We start from the raw sequence: 17,238 nt of genomic DNA, 5'->3' as shown, positions 1-17,238 counted from the left end.
AAGTTCGAAATATGGAAAATAAGATTTAAAAAGATGCAATCTTTAAACCGATTAGATAGCCAACGAAGGAGCCAGTGTGTACCTTCTCTTTACCAACTTGACAGAGGGGTCGTGGCGGCTCCGGTGGCGCGAGCAACGACGTCTTTCTGAGGATTAGGTTTAGGGATTTTGTTTTGTCGAACAAATTCGGGGATTTGGAGAGGCAACAAAGTCGGGTAGGTTCGGATCGGGCGATGGACGATGGCCTGCCGGTTCTGAAGAGAAAAGAAGTCTCATTGTAGCCCAAAGCTTTATCTGGGCTTCTGACGTTTGACCACAATATTAATGTCAACGAGGCCCATATTATTTATTGAAAAAACAAATCAAAATTACTTGTGGACCACATCCACTTAGAATTAGAATTGATAATCCATTAGAAATATTGTACTCAGGTAATTTTAGAATTCGTTTAGGGGCACTCTTGTATTTATCTTAGGCAATTAAACACCTAGTGGGTTTAGAATTCTTTTCCTTTCCATTTTCCTTGTCGTCATACGCTTTCTCTGGGTTTAGAATTCTTTTTGTTTTCGTTTTCGTTTACCTAGCTAGCTGTGTATATATATTGCGGGGTAGGGCTAGCTACACAGTTGAGTACTTGTGTAGGCATTATTTTTGTAATTTCAACATGTCAACAACAACAACACCCATGTTGTTACCCGAAGAAATCTTGTTTGAAATCCTTGCAAGATTACCGGCGAAATCTCTTTTGCGCTACGCATGTGTGTGCAAATCTTGGAACACTTTGATTAGAAGCCCTGATTTCATAAGCGCCCATCTCCAAATCCAAGTGAAGAAAAATAATGCATGTGATTATCTACTCATCCCAACCAGCACAAAAAATTGCTTTTCAATCTGTTGTTCTAGTGGTGAAACATTTTCCAAGTGCTGGGATATAACGGTTCCTGATGCGCACGACTATTTTCTTTTCGTTAATGGTTCTTGCAATGGATTGTTTTGCCTCTCTGATGCTTGTCATAATTCTATATATCTATGGAATCCATCAATCAGAAAAATCAAGACACTTGTTCCCTTTCCAACAGATCCCTTTACCCATAGGGGCATTACCATGGCTCTCGGGTTCTGGTTTCATCGTGCTGAAAATGACTACAAGGTTGTGAGGGTGATGTGGTTTGCACACAAACGCAGAGGCAAAACAAGTAGTTTTGAGGTTGAGATTTACAGCCTTAGACTGAATGCTTGGAGAAGTATTAGTGCAATTCCCCCCGTTTCAATATTTAATGTCCGCCTTTCGTTAGACATATGTGCATGCTTGAATGAAGTTGTGTATTGGATGGCAATGGAGCGTAATTCCTTCTGTTTCATTCTTTCTTTTGATTTTGTCAGTGAGGAATTTAAAAGGATTATTCTACCTCATCAAATAGTGCTACCCCCACAGGTTTTCGAAGAAACTCCTCCGATTATTGGAGTGTCGGAGAAATCACTTTTCTTATTCCTTCAAATTCTACGACATGATGATGAGCAACTGGGTTGTCTTTATGAGGTATGGGTTCTTGAAATGGATGATACTTGGAAGAATACCTGCACGATTCTTATCCCCAAAATGGGATATATAGAATGCGCACGACCACTTGGGAGATTCACAACAAATGGCAGGTTTCTTATGGCTATGCCGTTGGGATATTTAAGATCGGAAGCTAAATTGCTTTTATATGATCCTCAGTCGCACCAAGCCACGGATACCGGAATCGAAATAGTGAATTCTTGTCAGTGTATCAATGCTTATAGTGAGAGTTTAATTTTACTTAACTGATAATCATGAGTTGTATCTATTTATTTATCTATCTATAAGCCACTAATTTGGCTATTTCTTTATTCAAGAATCCTTGCCCATGCAAATCACCTTCCATCCTTTATTGCATTTGATTTAGCAATTATCTCTCCCTGCCTCTCTCTTGTGTATTTATTCAAGGACAAAAATATTGCAATTGTATGAGATGAGGTTCAATCTCCTTCCCGAAAATATATTATCTCGTATCTCAAGCCAATTAAAGATAATTCTTGAGAATTATCTCGTAGAATCAAGATAATATCTTAAAGACTTCCTTCCAAATAAGCCAATATTATAGTCATTTTTGTCATATCAAGATTATCTCATAAAACCAAGATAATATCTCCAAGAATATCTTGAGATTTCCTTTATTCGGCCCATATCACGTGATTGGTCATAAATGGGCAAAATTGTAAATTTTGGGCTCAAACATTTTCAAACCAAAAAATAAACAGCCCTTGTTTTTATTAAATTACAGGAACACTAAGCCAACCAGCACAAAATTGTTCTAATATCGAAGCAAATTCGGCTCTAAACATGGTTTTTTTTTTTTGGTCAGGGAATACTATTCATTAATAGTGGAAAGCATTACAAATTGAGGAAACTCATTTCCAATGCAGCCCAATACCAACAAATAAAACAGGCCCAAGGATAGAAAAGCAAATAAACAGCAGAAACCCATAAAATATTAAACAAAGAAACCCTAGATCTAGAACACAGGAGCAGCCACACATAGCATGCCGACAACACCACCAGGAACAGATCTGCCACCACTAAGGAGGAGTAACCGACACCAGGGGTATCAAAGAGCCAAAAAAAAAAATCTCTCTCTGCTAGTCCCCAACCCTTCACGCTCTTGGGGAGGTGGTCTGCCCCTCCTCCCCTCCCCTCCTCTTCCTCCTGTTTTCCCCTTCTCTCTTTTCCCTCCTCTTCCTTTCTCTCTGTTTATTTTTCCTTGTTTCCTCTTCACCCTCCGTGGTGATTTTGCCTCACCCCCCGTGGTGATTTTGCTCACCCTCTGTGGTTCCCACCCAGAATGGGTGTTTTTCCTTTGAGCTCTGTCTCAGATCTGGGGTTTCTTGCCTCCACTTCGGTTTCCTTTAGTCTTTTTCTGTTCTTCCTCAAGTTAACCCTATCCTGTGAGACCCTTTATCTCCCATCTATCCATCTCCTTTCTTCCCCAGCCACCTTCACTTTTCACCCTCCACTTCTTACATCCACATAAGACTCACACAAATGCACCGCCAGGTGGTTTAGTAAATAATTTTGTAACAGTATACAGAATCCACTAGAATTGTATATGTGCTTTTACATGCTTAATTTTGAATGCCCTCTTCGTGTGTATAAATATTTCTGTGGATAGTGCAACATCTCACGCATAATATTAGAAATTGCTTTGTATTCCTGATGCCTATGGTTTTAACAGTTTTAAGGACCCGTTTGATTCACGGGAAAATGGGAAATCAATTGCTTTCCTATGTTTGGTAAGTCCAGGTATGGGAAATTGTTGCATGGTCCATAAGAAAGTAGGGTGTAAATGGGTTTTGTTTTCCCTCCTCATGGGAAAATTTGGGAAAATGAGCCAATATTAAATAAACATTTTTCATTATCAGTTTGTCTCCATTAACAATTTAGAATTACAATATATCACTAAATGCATTCTTTTTTTATTTGATTTAATATGGGTATAATTGAAAATTTATACAAACTTTGTTTTCCATTCATACTCAAAACAAACATGGGAAAGAAAATAAAGTGATATCTCTCGGTTACTTTCTCGACATTACCAAATGTGGGAAAAGAATCTTCCATTTTCCATCCCTTGTGAAATGACATAGGAAATTATTTCCCCTTTAATTCGTTCCGTGAACCAAACTAGAGTTAGAGGGAAGTCGGGCACTCAGAATTAAGGAATGCTGAAGAAGCTGCAGCTGCAGCAGGTACACATTCGGAGGGTGGTTGCCAAGTAAATGGTTATGAGGTTGGATCTGATGTTGTAGAATAGTCTCCTAAACCTATAAGTGCTAGCTTAACAGAGGCACAGGAGTTGGAGAAGTATATCACCATTAGAGAAGAGATGTATAAGAAAGCTAAAGAGTTCGATTATAAGATCATTAGTTTTGAAACAGCTATTAGGAGGCCGCACTTTCATGTGCGGCAACTCAATGTTGCAGAGCTTGAAAATTGGAACAACGGCCTAGACTTTATTTTTAAATTTTTAAGGAAACACATTCAGTTTCTTTCTCTAACTCCACGAGTTAGGACATATTGTAAACAGCTCCTATTCAGTTCCGCTTACCTAAAGACCTAAAATTGAAGGACCAAATTAATCTCAGCCACAAGATGAATTTATCAAAGGATTTTCAGAAGTTTTACCCCCTGAACTATCACGCTAATCGAACTTAACTCCTTGAATTATTTTGTCTGTCGATTTAGTCCTCAAACAAATTATAAATATCCAATTTCATCCTTACCGTTAAATTTTTTGAATTCCATCCAATTTTCTATCAAAACCTCACATGCTTGGCACATGGCCAAATTTTTTTAAAAAATTTTAAAATTACAAATTAGCCGTATCTAATTGTATTATTGTAATTTTGAGGAATTGACTTTTAATGAATTTATCAAAATATGGATCAATGGTATAGTCACAATACTAATGTGTGTGAGTTCTTTTAAATTTTAATTGTATTATTGTAAAATTACATTGTATGTTTAATATATATATATATATATATAAAGCAAAAGACAGAGAATGGTAAAACATTCAAAATACTAGAAAATGTCATTGGTTAATGCAAACATTAAGAATTGAAATTATTTTAACCAGATTAAGAATTGAAATTATTAATTAAACGAGTATAATATGGTAAATTCACATTTTGTTCATATTAAAAAAAATTAAAAGAAAAATCAGATAATGGATCCTATTTTTATAAACCTTATATTCTATGAGAGGTTCTACTCCGTGGAAACACTCTTTAATGGAACTTTAGCTTTAGCCGGTCATGACCAAGAAACCACTGGTTTCGCTTGGAGGGCCGGGAATGCCCGATTTGAACACAACTATTCATTATCTTTTTTAATTTAAAAATAAATAAAAACTAAAAATAAAAATAAAAATAAAAAGTCTCTCGCAGAAGCGGAAGCGCATGCCGAAAGGCCAGTTTAAATTAGATAAAATTGGCAGGCATTGCCTTTGATTGTATTGCTAATGTCCTTGGCCATTCATTTATTTAGAGGGTTTAAACTTTCCATACTTCAAATTGCACTCTTGCCGACATGGGATATCTATCTGCATTCATATTTAATTGCTTATTTATTCGTTTGTGCTTGTTGTGTGTAATTTTATGCTTGCATATGAGTTTTGGTGTTTTTTTGGATCGTTTAGTCGGAGAGAAATGGTGGAATCTTTTAATGCAATGGATTTCTTGTGGGACATGGTCAGTTACTAGGCAATTGCTTTGGATTTTGGTGTCTAGAAAATTTAGATACTCCATTTTTTTATAATTAATGTGGATTGGGTGGCTGTTGTATCTTTGCTCAATTCCCGTTATTAGGAATTCATGTTGATATAAAAGATGATCTAGTTGATAAGTATATCTCTTGGTGCAACATGTGCAGCAAGATTTTGAGACTGAAGTTGTGGTGGAGGAAACTCCTGCAAAGAAAACGTGTACTTCATTTCAAAATGCGGTGAACAATGTTCAAGAAACACCGATGTTTCTGGGGAGGAATTGGTGGGAGAGCCCGAAAAGAAAACTTACGCCTCTATAGTATGTGCCTAAACCCATATCTCTTGCTACTTCTATGTGAGGATGTGTTTATTTCCCTGTATGTGGCTTTGTGTATGTGATTTTCCTTGGGTATTGGCAGACATTACCTTTAACTGTATTGCTCTTGTCCTTGGCCATTCATTTATTTGATATAAAAGATGAACCAGTTGATAACTATAGTCTCTCAGTGCAACAGGTGCAGCAAGATTTTGAGACTGAAGTTGTGGTGGAGGAACCTCCTGACGAGAAAATGTTTGCTTCATTTCAAAATGCGGTGAACACCGGTTGTTTCTATGGAGGAACAGGTGGGAGAGCCCGAAAAGAAAACTTATGCTTCTCAAGTATGTGCCTAAACCCATGTCTTCTGCTACTTGTGTGTGAGGATGTGTTTATTTCTCAGTTTGTGCCTTTGTGTGTGTGATTTTCCTTGGGTATTGGCAGACATTGCCTTTGACTGTATTGCTATTGCCATTGGCTTTATTTGGAGGGTTTAATCTTTCCATACTTAAAAAATTGCACTCTTGCCGACATGGGATCTCTATCTGCCTTCGTATTTAAAAATTGCACTATTATTTATTCAATAAATTAATTCCCAAAATACAGTTTGGATTAACACATGACCAACAATATATGTTATGTTGGGCTTCCCTTGACTTTTTTGGGCCTCAACAATCCCTAAACATGATTCTCCACCACGATGGCGGTTGTTTGGAATGGCCACTATTCAAATAAGTTCAAGCCAAGTCTAGAGAAAGAGTGGATGGGATAATCCATTACATAAATCATCTCGTCAATAACCAATCGAATAATTATTGTTGAAAGTCATATAATTATGATCATTATTGTTAAAAGGCATATAAGCATGAATAATTATTGTTGTGATTAAGGATAACAATTTATAATAGGATTGGATAAACAACTGAGAAAGATTATTTGGGCTACTGTCGGTAACATTGTTGATGATGTGAGAGACTTACTCGTGCAATTTTCTTTAAAAGAAGTCCAATTTAGACCTTGGAAGTGTCACAAGGTGGCTCGTGCTATTGCCCGTTTTGCTCTACACGAACAAGGTCTTTATTATTGGTTAGAAGAAGGCTATGTATGGCTAATGAATTGTATTCTTGATGACCTTATTGTAACCAATGCTTTCGGTTAATGAAATATACTCCTTTTCTATAAATAAAAAAAGAAGAGAAATTATAGTATGTACTAATTTTAATTTAAAAAATATGGTTTTATTCACAATGGCAATGGCCCTTTATCTTTTTTCAACATTTGGACGAAACTCATATCTTTCTGCATCGACAAAATTTGGACGGGCCTGATCAAAGCCCAGGGATCATTATCTCTACGGGCCACATCTAACACCACGTCATTAAAAAGAAACAAATAAATAATAAAGAAAAATAAAATAAAAAGAGAACACGCCCTCACGTCACCAGCCTTACCACGCACCGCTTCAAGTTTCCGCTCTTCTCTCTCCATTTGGCTTTGTCGTTGTTATCACCAAATTTTAGGTGCCGTTTGGGGTTGTGTTTAAATTCAAAGGGATTCAAAATCTCCATCTTCCTCGAAGCTCAGCTGAACTCTATTGAAAATGACGCTGTCTCTGGCCTCAGGTCAGGTACCTCCTCTGCGAATTCCATTCACCGCCGAGGCGCCCAGACCCACCTAAATCCCTTCTGGTATGCCGCTCGACAACCATTCACCATATGATATGATCTGTTTGCTATTTTGTTCCTCCTTGAAATGGGGAACACATGTGAGAACGGGTTTCAAAACTAGTTACTTTATTTTATTTTATTTTATTATTTTGTGTTGGGTTTTGCAATTACTTACTCGTGGGTTAGGAATTCTTTTCCCCCGTTCAAGACACAATCTATACTCTCACTGTCATTGCTCTCGGGTTCGGGTTCCATCGTGCCGAAAATGACTACAAGGTTGTGAGGGTGACGAGGTTTAGACGCAAACGCAAAGGCAAAAAAAGTAGGTTTGAGGTTGAGGTTTACAGCCTTAGACTGAATGCTTGGAGAAGTATTAGCGCAGTTCCTCCCGTTTCATATGATGTCCATGTTTCGCGACGCAGATGTGCACTCTTGAATGGTGTTGTGTACTGGATGAAAATGGAGCCTAGTTCCTCCACTTTCATTCTTTCTTTTGATTTTGGCAGTGAGGAGTTTAAAAGGATTATGCTACCGCATCAAGTAGTACTACCCACACCGGTTTTCGAACAAACTCCTCCTATTATTCGAGTGTCGAAGAAAACACTTTCCTTCTTCCATCGAATTCTACGACAAGATGATGATGAGAAACTGGGTTGTTTTTATGAGGTATGGGTTCTTGAAATGGATGATACTTGGAAAAATACCTGCACGATTCTTCTCCCCAAAATGGGATATATAGCATGCCCACTGCCAGTAGGGTTCACAACAAATGGCAGGTTTCTTATGGCTAGGCCGCGGGGATGTACACACAGGGAAGTTAAAGTGGTTTTATATGATCCTGAGTCGCACCAAGCCACCGATACCGGAATCAAAATGATAGATTCTTATAAGTGTGCCGATACTTACAGTGAGAGTTTACTTTTACTCAACTGATCGATCATGAGTTGTATCTATCTATGTTTCCAAGTTCCATTTTATTTTATAATAATTAGGCAGTAGGTGGCTATACCTATACGTGCCTTTGATCGACTATCTATATATGCATTCAACACTTGTGTCCAAAATTGTGGTTGATCATATAAATATTTATTTGAGTGTAATTATGATGCATTTTTGGCTGAGTTTCCTTTGTGTTATGGTTATTGGAAAAAGTATGCAGATAGCTATGTATGACCGTAGTGAATGTATGCTCCATTCATGCGTGTCACCTTAATAATTTGTGGTTTTTGTAACAGTATACAAAATGCACTACAATTGTGTATGTGGTTTTACAGGGCTTAATTTTGGATCTGATGTCGCAGAACAGTCTCCTAAACCTACAAGTGCTGGCTTAAGAGAGGCAAAGAGTTGGAGAAGTATATAACCATTAGAGATGATGTATAAGAAAGCTAAAGAGTTTGATTATAAGATCATTAGTTTTGAAACAGCTATTAGGAGGCCGTACTTTCATGAAGGTGCTTCCTAAAAACAAATAAAAATAAAAACCGCACTTAACGAAAGATAACAGAATGTCTATAAATTGTAAAGTTCGGGAAACACAATGACCAGTGACCAAATTGAATTTTTATGTAAAACCCAGTGACCAAAAAAGTATTTAACCCAAAAATTAATATGCAATTAATACAAATATTGGGTGAATATATTTTTGGATTTAAATCTTCCCCCTTTTTTGGCAATCTTTGAAAGAAAAAAAATTATTGATAACTTTTTTTATTAAGAGGGACGATAACATACTAACTCACACACACACACACTATATGGATATTATGACTCAAACTCAGGGCCTAAACTGAGAACAATTACTTCAAATCATTACCCTGAATTTTTTTTTATTAATATAAGTAATAGCCTAAATTATTGTAGATTAAACTATTCAAGGATCATACCGTATATGCAGTTAGTATAAAGTTCGCTCATGAAAAATAGAGTGTAATTAAAGTATGACGTGGCACAAGCCAGGCATTACATTTCCTTATAATGTTTGTAATTTTGTAACGCTGGTGGACGATGATTGCATATTGTCCACTTAGCAGAATCCAAAAGAAAAGACAGACATTTTCTGCTCGCCTCCAACTCAAATCTCCCACTTCTCATTCGTTTTTATTCCTTTCGGATATTCAAATTCAACCAAAGAAAACAAATAGAAGCAGTCCAACTTGAACTGAAATACAAGAATAACAGTCCATCAGCTACTTCTTGGTTTCCTTTCAAACTTCACCTCCCTCATTTCTCTGCAACAATCTTCTTTGAGAAAGAAAGAAAAAGAAAACAGAACAGAGCATCAATCAGCAGAAGATGTAAGTCTCCCAATCTTTTTATCCCTTTTCTTTGGTGGATATATAACTTTGCTGCATACCAATTTGAAAGCTTCTTCCTTTTTACACATATGGATATGCAGGGAGAGTGGGCTGAAGCCAATGGATGCTGAGCAGCTCAGAGAGAACGCCCACAAGATGGTAGATTTCATTGCTGATTACTACAAAACCATAGAGAATTTTCCTGTTCTCAGCCAAGTGCAGGTTTCAACTCTCAATTCCATCTCTCTAATATCAATTCTGATTTAATTTCCAATTGCCATTAGCATAACGCCATTCAATTTTGCAGCCGGGATATCTCCGGGAACTTTTACCGGATTCTGCACCTACCCATCCCGAGCCTTTGCAACATATTTTTGATGGTATAGTTTCAATTGGGTTCCCCATGTTCTGGATTTCACTGCATACTTATTGCAAATGTGGCGTTTAGGATTGAAGTTTTTGGCCTGATTATGTAGAATAGATAACTTTTGTAAATTCTCTAAAATGCTGTCTTATACATGATAAATGTAATTTGTGTGGCAGAAACATGTGTGAAGAAAAAAACTTTTATGTGATTGCAGACATTCATGCTAAGATATTACCAGGGGTTACCCATTGGCAGAGCCCAAATTTCTTTGGGTACTACCCTTCCAACAGCAGCATTGCTGGATTTTTAGGTGAAATGATGAGCGCAGGCTTAAACATTGTTGGGTTCAGCTGGATAACTTCTCCTGCTGCAACTGAACTTGAAATGATCGTATTGGATTGGTTTGGTAAAATGCTTAAACTACCTGAAGAATTTCTTTCAGCAGGTGAGATGATTGATTTTTACACAATATATTTTTTAATGAAATTCCAAGTGAACATTTTTTCTTTTGTTTTTCTCTACCAAAAGTTGAAGAAACTTGTGTTGTGTTACTGCGGTGGAAACCTTATTGAGCTTCTTGACTTATGATTGAACATCTTGTTGCAGGAAAAGGTGGTGGAGTGATACAAGGCACAGCAAGTGAAGCTGTTCTTGTTGTTCTGTTGGCAGCTCGTGACAAGATTTTGAGGAGAGTAGGAAAAAATTCCCTTGAGAAGCTTGTTGTCTATGCATCTGATCAAACACATTCAGCTTTGCAAAAAGCTTGTCAGGTATCTTCCTAGTGTGCTCTACTATTCTTTCTTTTCCCATCTTTTTTTCCTATGGTTTTTCAGCAGTCTAGTCTTGCTTGCTAATCATAATGCCTTTCTTTTTTCATAAGATTTATTGTTTAATGGCAGATAGGGGGAATCCATCCCGAGAATTGCAGGCTGCTGAGGACTGATTCTTCTACTGATTATGCCCTTTCTCCCAATGTACTTAATGAAGCGATTTCAAACGACGTCACCAGTGGTTTAATTCCATTTTTCCTATGTGCGACAGTGAGAAACTGAAAAACCTTTGATGCTAACTTGTGTCCATTTTGTTAATCATATTGATTCTACCTTGTTATTTGACCACAATGAAATGTTCACTAATGTTGTGAGAAGACCAAAGAGGTCTTTAAATTTAATTAGTTTCTGAAGGGCATAAGAATGGTAACTTGTATGCAACTAAATATGAAATGTATGGAATCAATTTTGTTTTAAACAAAGCAAATAATTTAACTATTGAACACTTTCACACACAACCCATTACAAGTCAAACCCATCACCACTCCTTTGATACCACAGTGGTACAAGGGTTGGTGCATGTGTTGATAATGGAATACGGTTTACCATAAACTCATAATAATATTTTGAAAAAAATTTCATGGTTTTATATGTTATTAGAATTCTGGTTAACTAAAGAACCTTTGCATTTGTACTTTCAGGTCGGTACTACTTCATCAACGGCTGTTGACCCTTTGCCAGATCTGGGAAAGATTGCAAAGGTAACAGTTTAATTGTAAAATTTGCTTTAGACCATTAAAAATGGCTGCATTCTTCATGGTTCTTCATTGCCAGTAAATTTTAAGAAAAACCCTTTTAGATTGTGTAAATTTGACTTTTGAAAAATAATTTTTTAAGTTTTTATTGACTTCCTGCTTAGAATATGAGATTCCATATACCTTTTCTATTGTCAAGGCAATTTTTTTTAAGGATGTTTGGAAACAAGATCTAATCAATGATATTAAAGACTTACCTAGTTTAACCATAATGGTAATGCTTTGCATTTTCCCAGAGCAATGACATGTGGTTCCATGTGGATGCTGCATATGCTGGTAGTGCTTGTATATGTCCAGAGTACCGCCATTACATTGATGGTGTTGAAGAGGCAGACTCATTTAACACAAATGCACATAAATGGTTTCTCACGAACTTTGACTGTTCTGTGCTCTGGATCAAGGTATGTCATGGTGTAGCTGTGCACATTGTTTGTATGCTTATTATTTTTTGGTTCCTCCCAGTTTTTCCCACTGTTGCTCTCACTAAGAATTACATGCACCTTTACATCAAAGATTCATGCACACCATTATCACCCTTGTCTTCATTATATGAAACTTAAGAACTGACTCAAACACTTTTACATGAATTTTACTTCTCTGTAGTCAACTTCTAAGGGAAGCATTTTGATTTTCCTTTTGCATATGACCCTGTCAAATGAATAGGATGCAAGACTCACTGTGGCTTGCTATCGTAGTCCTCTTCACTTGTGTTTTGATACTTCATTCTTTCACTTTTGTTGTTCTTGTGGCAAGAAACACCTGATTTGTTGGTTGTCTTATGGCCCCAGTGGCTATAAATCGTGCTAATGCCAATAACCTTGTTTTCCATAAAAGAATAATAATCATGTGATGATATGTCTTCACTATATTCTAATAATCCTTCAGGAAATTAGTATGATCCACCCGATTAAGACTGTTTTCCGCTATATGATCAAATATCAGTTTTGTGTAACACATTTTGTTCTCATTTCCCAGTTCTCGTTATTTATTAATACAGTTGTTGATGCATGTATCTGCCGATACTTGGTTCATGATAACAGGATAGAAATGCTTTGATCCAGGCTCTGTCTACAAATCCTGAGTTCCTGAAAAACAAGGTAAATGTGTTCCTCTATTATTTTTTTTACTATTAGGTGCCAACAAATTAATTTGGGCGGATGAATTCTTTAACTGTGACAGTTGATGCCCAGCCAACAAAAAAATACTGCAACAGGTGTGCATGTTTACTGATAATGTTGTTGTTACTACAGGCCTCTCAAGCAAACCTGGTTGTGGATTACAAAGATTGGCAAATCCCACTTGGACGTCGGTTTAGGTGTGCCTTTGAACATTTTGCAGCCAAATAAAACTTTTTTGGTTTGTCTTAGTACACTACGATTTAAAGTACTCTTTTTCTTTGAGAAGGCAGGTTTATTAACTAATGTGTTTTAACTGAGCTTGAATGTTGAGAATACTTCATATTATGGAGAAAGAAGAATGTTTCACTGCCCATTATACCACATCTATGCCCTTTCAGATAGTTATCATGCTTTATAATCTTAATCATTGACTGCTGCTTCTAGATCATTAAAGCTATGGATGGTGCTGAGACTTTATGGTCTGGAAAACCTACAATCATATATAAGAAACCATATTAATTTAGCTAAACACTTCGAAGAGCTCGTTGCCCAAGACCCCAGATTTGAGGTAATGGTCTTCTTCATGAAGTGTCTTTTTTCACTGCTATCTTTTGTTACAAGTTGAATGCTATGGCATGAAAATTTCATGCAAACCTAATCGTGGTGTTGATAATTCACTACAACTCGCAGATTGTTACTCCACGGCTATTTTCATTAGTTTGTTTCCGTCTTCTGCCCCCTCATAACGACGAAACATGTGCTACTAAACTGAATCATGGCCTATTAGATGCTGCGAACTCAACCGGGAAGATTTTTGTTTCTCACACAGTAAGCTCACTGTTTACTTTATATTGTCACACACATTGACGCTGTTTTTCGTGTCCTGGTTTTAAAAGATTATGTAAATTCAGTGTTGCTGATGACTACCAACATATTATACAATACAGGTCCTGTCAGGGAAATACTTGTTACGTCTTGCAGTAGGAGCTCCATTGACCGAGGAGAGGCATGTGAATGCAGCATGGAAGCTTTTGCAAGATGAGGCTTCTGCCCTGCTTGCAACTCTTTAGTATTTAGGATGAATTATATCTCTCTAAATTCAATTCATTAACAAAACCCAAATACTGCCCTTGAATTCCATCTGAATGCTTAAAAAGATTTTCTTATTTATACAAACAAGAAAAAATTCTTGTAAAGCACAATAATATGTAATATGTTGAATCCTTCGGAGAAGTGACATACATTTTTCGGGTACTTTTTGAAAAATAATAATAATATGCACAATATTTCTACATACGTATTTGCTAGAATACTTCAATATATATGCATTTATAGAAACCTGATATGAGAGGCAGCTACATATGTTTGTTCCCTTGATAAATTATATGAGGCCAAAGTTCAAAAGTTCAATTTATGCATTACTTGTAAGACTTGAGGCAGAAGTTGATCAAAGATGATGCATTTTACAAACACAATGCATCATCTTATCTTATTTGACCTATCAGGTGGAGATCTTGTGCCAGGCCAATTAAATTTTTATATATATATTTCTGGGTAGATAGATTCTCATGCAAAGTATAAGCTCAGGTTCTTATTTCTGCACCACCCAAAATGGCACAAAGAGAATTCAAATTTACCTTTGGCATACTGCTTAGCATATGCACTGATTTAAAACAGAGAATAAATTCCTCAACTTGCCTTATCTCGGATCTTATGGACCGATTTTACGGAGACAAAGATGAGAAAATTCTCAGTAAAACATAATCTTGTGGAGCATAAAGTTCGATTGCAATATGATCTATAAGCAAGTGGAGGGACATAAGAAAATTTCAAGCTTAATACTGAATATTGGTCACTGGTCAAATGAGATGCTTGTGCTTCTGTGATCACAAAGTGTGACAGATACTAAAAGCAACTCTTGGCTCTGCTTCAAATCTATTTGGTATGAGCCAAGGGAACATGTTCCAAACTCCAAACTGGTCATTTTCAGTGATTGATAAAAATGTCTCTTTGGAATGTCCTCAACTTCTAAGGGATAAGGCATAAAGTTGGTTTTTTGGGGGGAGATAGGAATTGTAGGATGGTGATGCTTCTTTCTATTCTTCAAGAATATCCAATTTGAGAAGCATCATCTGGAAATATTCCATATCTGAAGTTGGTAATGGAAGTGTGAGATTGACTACAAAGATCTCCTTTTGGAATGTCCTCCCAACTTCTTAGGGCTAAAGGCACTTTTTTTTTGTCTTTGGAATATTTTTTGGCCAAACTCTTCATCAAGAATATTCAGTCTAAATCTTATATATTCATTGTTAATTACCTTTATATCCCTATACCTAAAGTGTGGCCCAATATTATAGAATCTGCAAATGTGCTTGAATTGACTTCGAAAATATCATTGGTCGGAAAGGTTTGAACAAACTTGCATCCTATTTTCAGCTATACCAAGTAGAAAATTCTTTCAATGTATCATTAATTGGTTGTCCACCTTAAAAGCTCTGGTAATATCTCAATTCTCAACCTTCAAAGATTTTTCTTTGAATAGGATACTTTATAGCTTTTTTGCCCGGTTTTTTTCGAAGACATAGACCGATTATTTTGTACTTGTTTTCACTCCTCATCAATAAAAATTATATCACCTTTGTGTCAAAAAAAGCCTTTTTTTGCCTTGGTTAATTATCGAATTCCAAAATAAAGTGGAAATTGACATTGTTTTGGTTGAAGGAGCATGTATGGAATATCTGTTTTTCTGGCCGACACACTTTCTAACACAAAACATTTGTTTAAAATGCTTTTGCCACGCATACATGACATGGGAAGAATCTGATTTCTTTTATTTTTTCTTTTAAAAACCCAACGGGAATATAAAATATGTTAGCACTTATATGGCTCGACGAAAATAATGGATCGCAGACAATGCACAATTTTCCTTTAAGCCATCAGATTCAATACATTGTTTTGTCATAAAAAAAATGTATTATCTTCGTTATCAACCTCTAGATTTGAATTCTGTTACCAACAATTCCCTTGGTAGGTATCTATAAAAATAAAAAAGGGGCTAAGATCCCCTTTGTAAGTTCTCAAAGAAACCTTAGTATGTCCTGGCCCTGAAATAGGTAGCCTGTCCTACCCTTAAACTTTTCAAAACCCGAAAAACAAATGTGCATTCTTTTAGTGGTAAAAAGGATCCACATCATTCTTTACATTTGTTTGTTAGGTTTTGATGAAATGGTATGATAAATGTTAATCTTGCATATCCACATATTCATTCTCAACCATAAATTCCGTCACCGACTTCACCTCCATCATGGTTGAGAATTACGCACACGAACACAACCAAATGATTGTTAGCTGTTTATTGAGGTAGGCCTTATAATGAATTCCGATCAATATAATTGGAAAAAAAAAAATCCTTTGACCGATAGCTAGCAGGCATGTTACCTACTTTACATATTCATCGTGGTTGAGAATGACTAATGCAGATGACGAAAATGATTGTTAGTTGTTTATTGAGGTAGAGTACATAATGAATTCAACATTGATCAACAGTTGAAAGTCATTCGCGTGATTGTTGCAAACAAAACTCTTTTGACAGATAGATAGCATGCCCCACCCCACCCATCCCCTTTGGCCTTTGTGCGTCATTTGCGACATGTGCAATGTATGTTGGAGAAGTTATCAACATCACATTTGCCATTTTCGTCTGCTCCCACTTAGCCTTGGTCCCCAAATGTACATAATAACTTTGGGGGAAGATAATTCAAAGGCAACATTTGTGTAAAGGTTAAGCCATTGGGGTTGGACCGACCTTGTGGTACACCTAGTCTTTTCAGCCGTACATAATAATTGTAGAGAAAGTAAAAATAAGCATGTATGGCTGCTTTCAGTGGCCATAATACGTGCAGGATCTGAGTCATCATTATCCCTAATTATAACTACCGACAATGGATTTGAGTCATCTCTCATTGTCGACTATAAAGAAAGCTAAAGAAATTAAGTTTGGTTTTCATGATTATCTAAGCCCAATGGCATTGCCTACTTAATCTAAAGAGGCCGAAGTTCATATTGAACTTTTAACCTAATTTTGTTTTTGCACAAGCATTTGCATATGCGCAAAGTGTTATGAATTTACAAAAGGTATTCCGATGAGTAGATTAGAATGATCGAGATTAGAAGTAATCGATTTTCATTGTTAATTCTACTATGAGATGCTGAATTGTATTAGTATCGCAAGGGAGTTCAATGCTAAACTGATTGAGTGGCGTCATGACACGTCTAGATTACTCTTTGAAATAGAACGTATCCAAACATTTGTTTTGAGTGATCAATACTTGACATGGACTCTCTGATGCAATATATGTCTTCATAGTGATCAATACTTTTGTTTTGAGTCTTTGACATAAGTAAGAAGTAGGTCAACTATTTGGATAAGCATGAGGCCGAAGCAATGTCCAAATCCAACATAATGCAGCTGGATGAAGCTGCTGGCCAGCTACATATGGATTAGCCAGAGCTAATATTTAAACTCCTGTTTATTCTAAATCAGCCCATTGAGTCATGGACCTTCTCATCATTAAATAACAACCAGCCCATTGAGTCAAAACCC

At 36.5% G+C, this 17,238-nt stretch overlaps 3 protein-coding genes across 4 annotated transcripts; all 3 read left to right on the top strand.

Moving 5' to 3' along the window:
- Positions 1–685: 685 nt before the first annotated feature.
- On the top strand, positions 686–1,810 carry LOC148916041 (F-box/kelch-repeat protein At3g23880-like). Its single transcript, XM_089055043.1, has one exon. The coding sequence runs from the start codon at positions 686–688 to the stop codon at positions 1,808–1,810; it is 1,125 nt and encodes a 374-aa protein (XP_088911169.1).
- Positions 1,811–5,229: 3,419 nt separating this feature from the next.
- On the top strand, positions 5,230–8,201 carry LOC148916040 (uncharacterized). The gene is made up of 5 exons (XM_089055041.1): positions 5,230–5,271; positions 5,453–5,524; positions 5,705–5,878; positions 7,224–7,289; positions 7,455–8,201. The coding sequence occupies exons 1-5, from the start codon at positions 5,230–5,232 to the stop codon at positions 8,199–8,201; spliced, it is 1,101 nt and encodes a 366-aa protein (XP_088911167.1).
- Positions 8,202–9,261: 1,060 nt separating this feature from the next.
- AAS (Pyridoxal phosphate (PLP)-dependent transferases superfamily protein) lies at positions 9,262–13,929 on the top strand. Of its 2 annotated transcripts, none has more exons than XM_008237359.3 (13): positions 9,262–9,565; positions 9,667–9,787; positions 9,873–9,945; positions 10,147–10,377; positions 10,539–10,702; positions 10,832–10,972; positions 11,404–11,463; positions 11,754–11,918; positions 12,558–12,614; positions 12,768–12,832; positions 13,080–13,203; positions 13,326–13,463; positions 13,583–13,929. In XM_008237359.3, coding segments are annotated over exons 1-13 (1,464 nt in total). In that variant the 5' UTR covers positions 9,262–9,563; the 3' UTR covers positions 13,706–13,929. The 2 variants fall into 2 exon arrangements, with proteins under 2 accessions (XP_008235581.2, XP_088910983.1); XM_089054857.1 differs by having other exon boundaries at positions 9,502–9,565; positions 10,109–10,377.
- Positions 13,930–17,238: the final 3,309 nt, after the last annotated feature.

This window comes from Prunus mume, linkage group LG6 (assembly GCF_029339155.1).
Source record: "Prunus mume cultivar Tortuosa linkage group LG6, ASM2933915v1, whole genome shotgun sequence".
NCBI lineage: Eukaryota > Viridiplantae > Streptophyta > Magnoliopsida > Rosales > Rosaceae > Prunus > Prunus mume.
This window is presented reverse-complemented; position numbering and strand designations above follow the sequence as displayed.

Bases quoted from the DNA above. Each gene is read 5' to 3' on its own strand.
- AAS (XM_008237359.3), top strand. The intron at 12,833-13,079 runs GTGTGCCTTTGA...TGCTGCTTCTAG, and splicing joins CCACTTGGACGTCGGTTTAG to ATCATTAAAGCTATGGATGG. The intron at 13,464-13,582 runs GTAAGCTCACTG...TATACAATACAG, and splicing joins AGATTTTTGTTTCTCACACA to GTCCTGTCAGGGAAATACTT.
- LOC148916040 (XM_089055041.1), top strand. From the start codon at position 5,230: ATGGTGGAATCTTTTAATGCAATGGATTTCTTGTGGGACATG. The intron at 5,525-5,704 runs GTGAACAATGTT...GGGTATTGGCAG, and splicing joins GTACTTCATTTCAAAATGCG to ACATTACCTTTAACTGTATT. The intron at 5,879-7,223 runs GTGAACACCGGT...CTCTGGCCTCAG, and splicing joins TTGCTTCATTTCAAAATGCG to GTCAGGTACCTCCTCTGCGA.
- LOC148916041 (XM_089055043.1), top strand. From the start codon at position 686: ATGTTGTTACCCGAAGAAATCTTGTTTGAAATCCTTGCAAGATTACCG.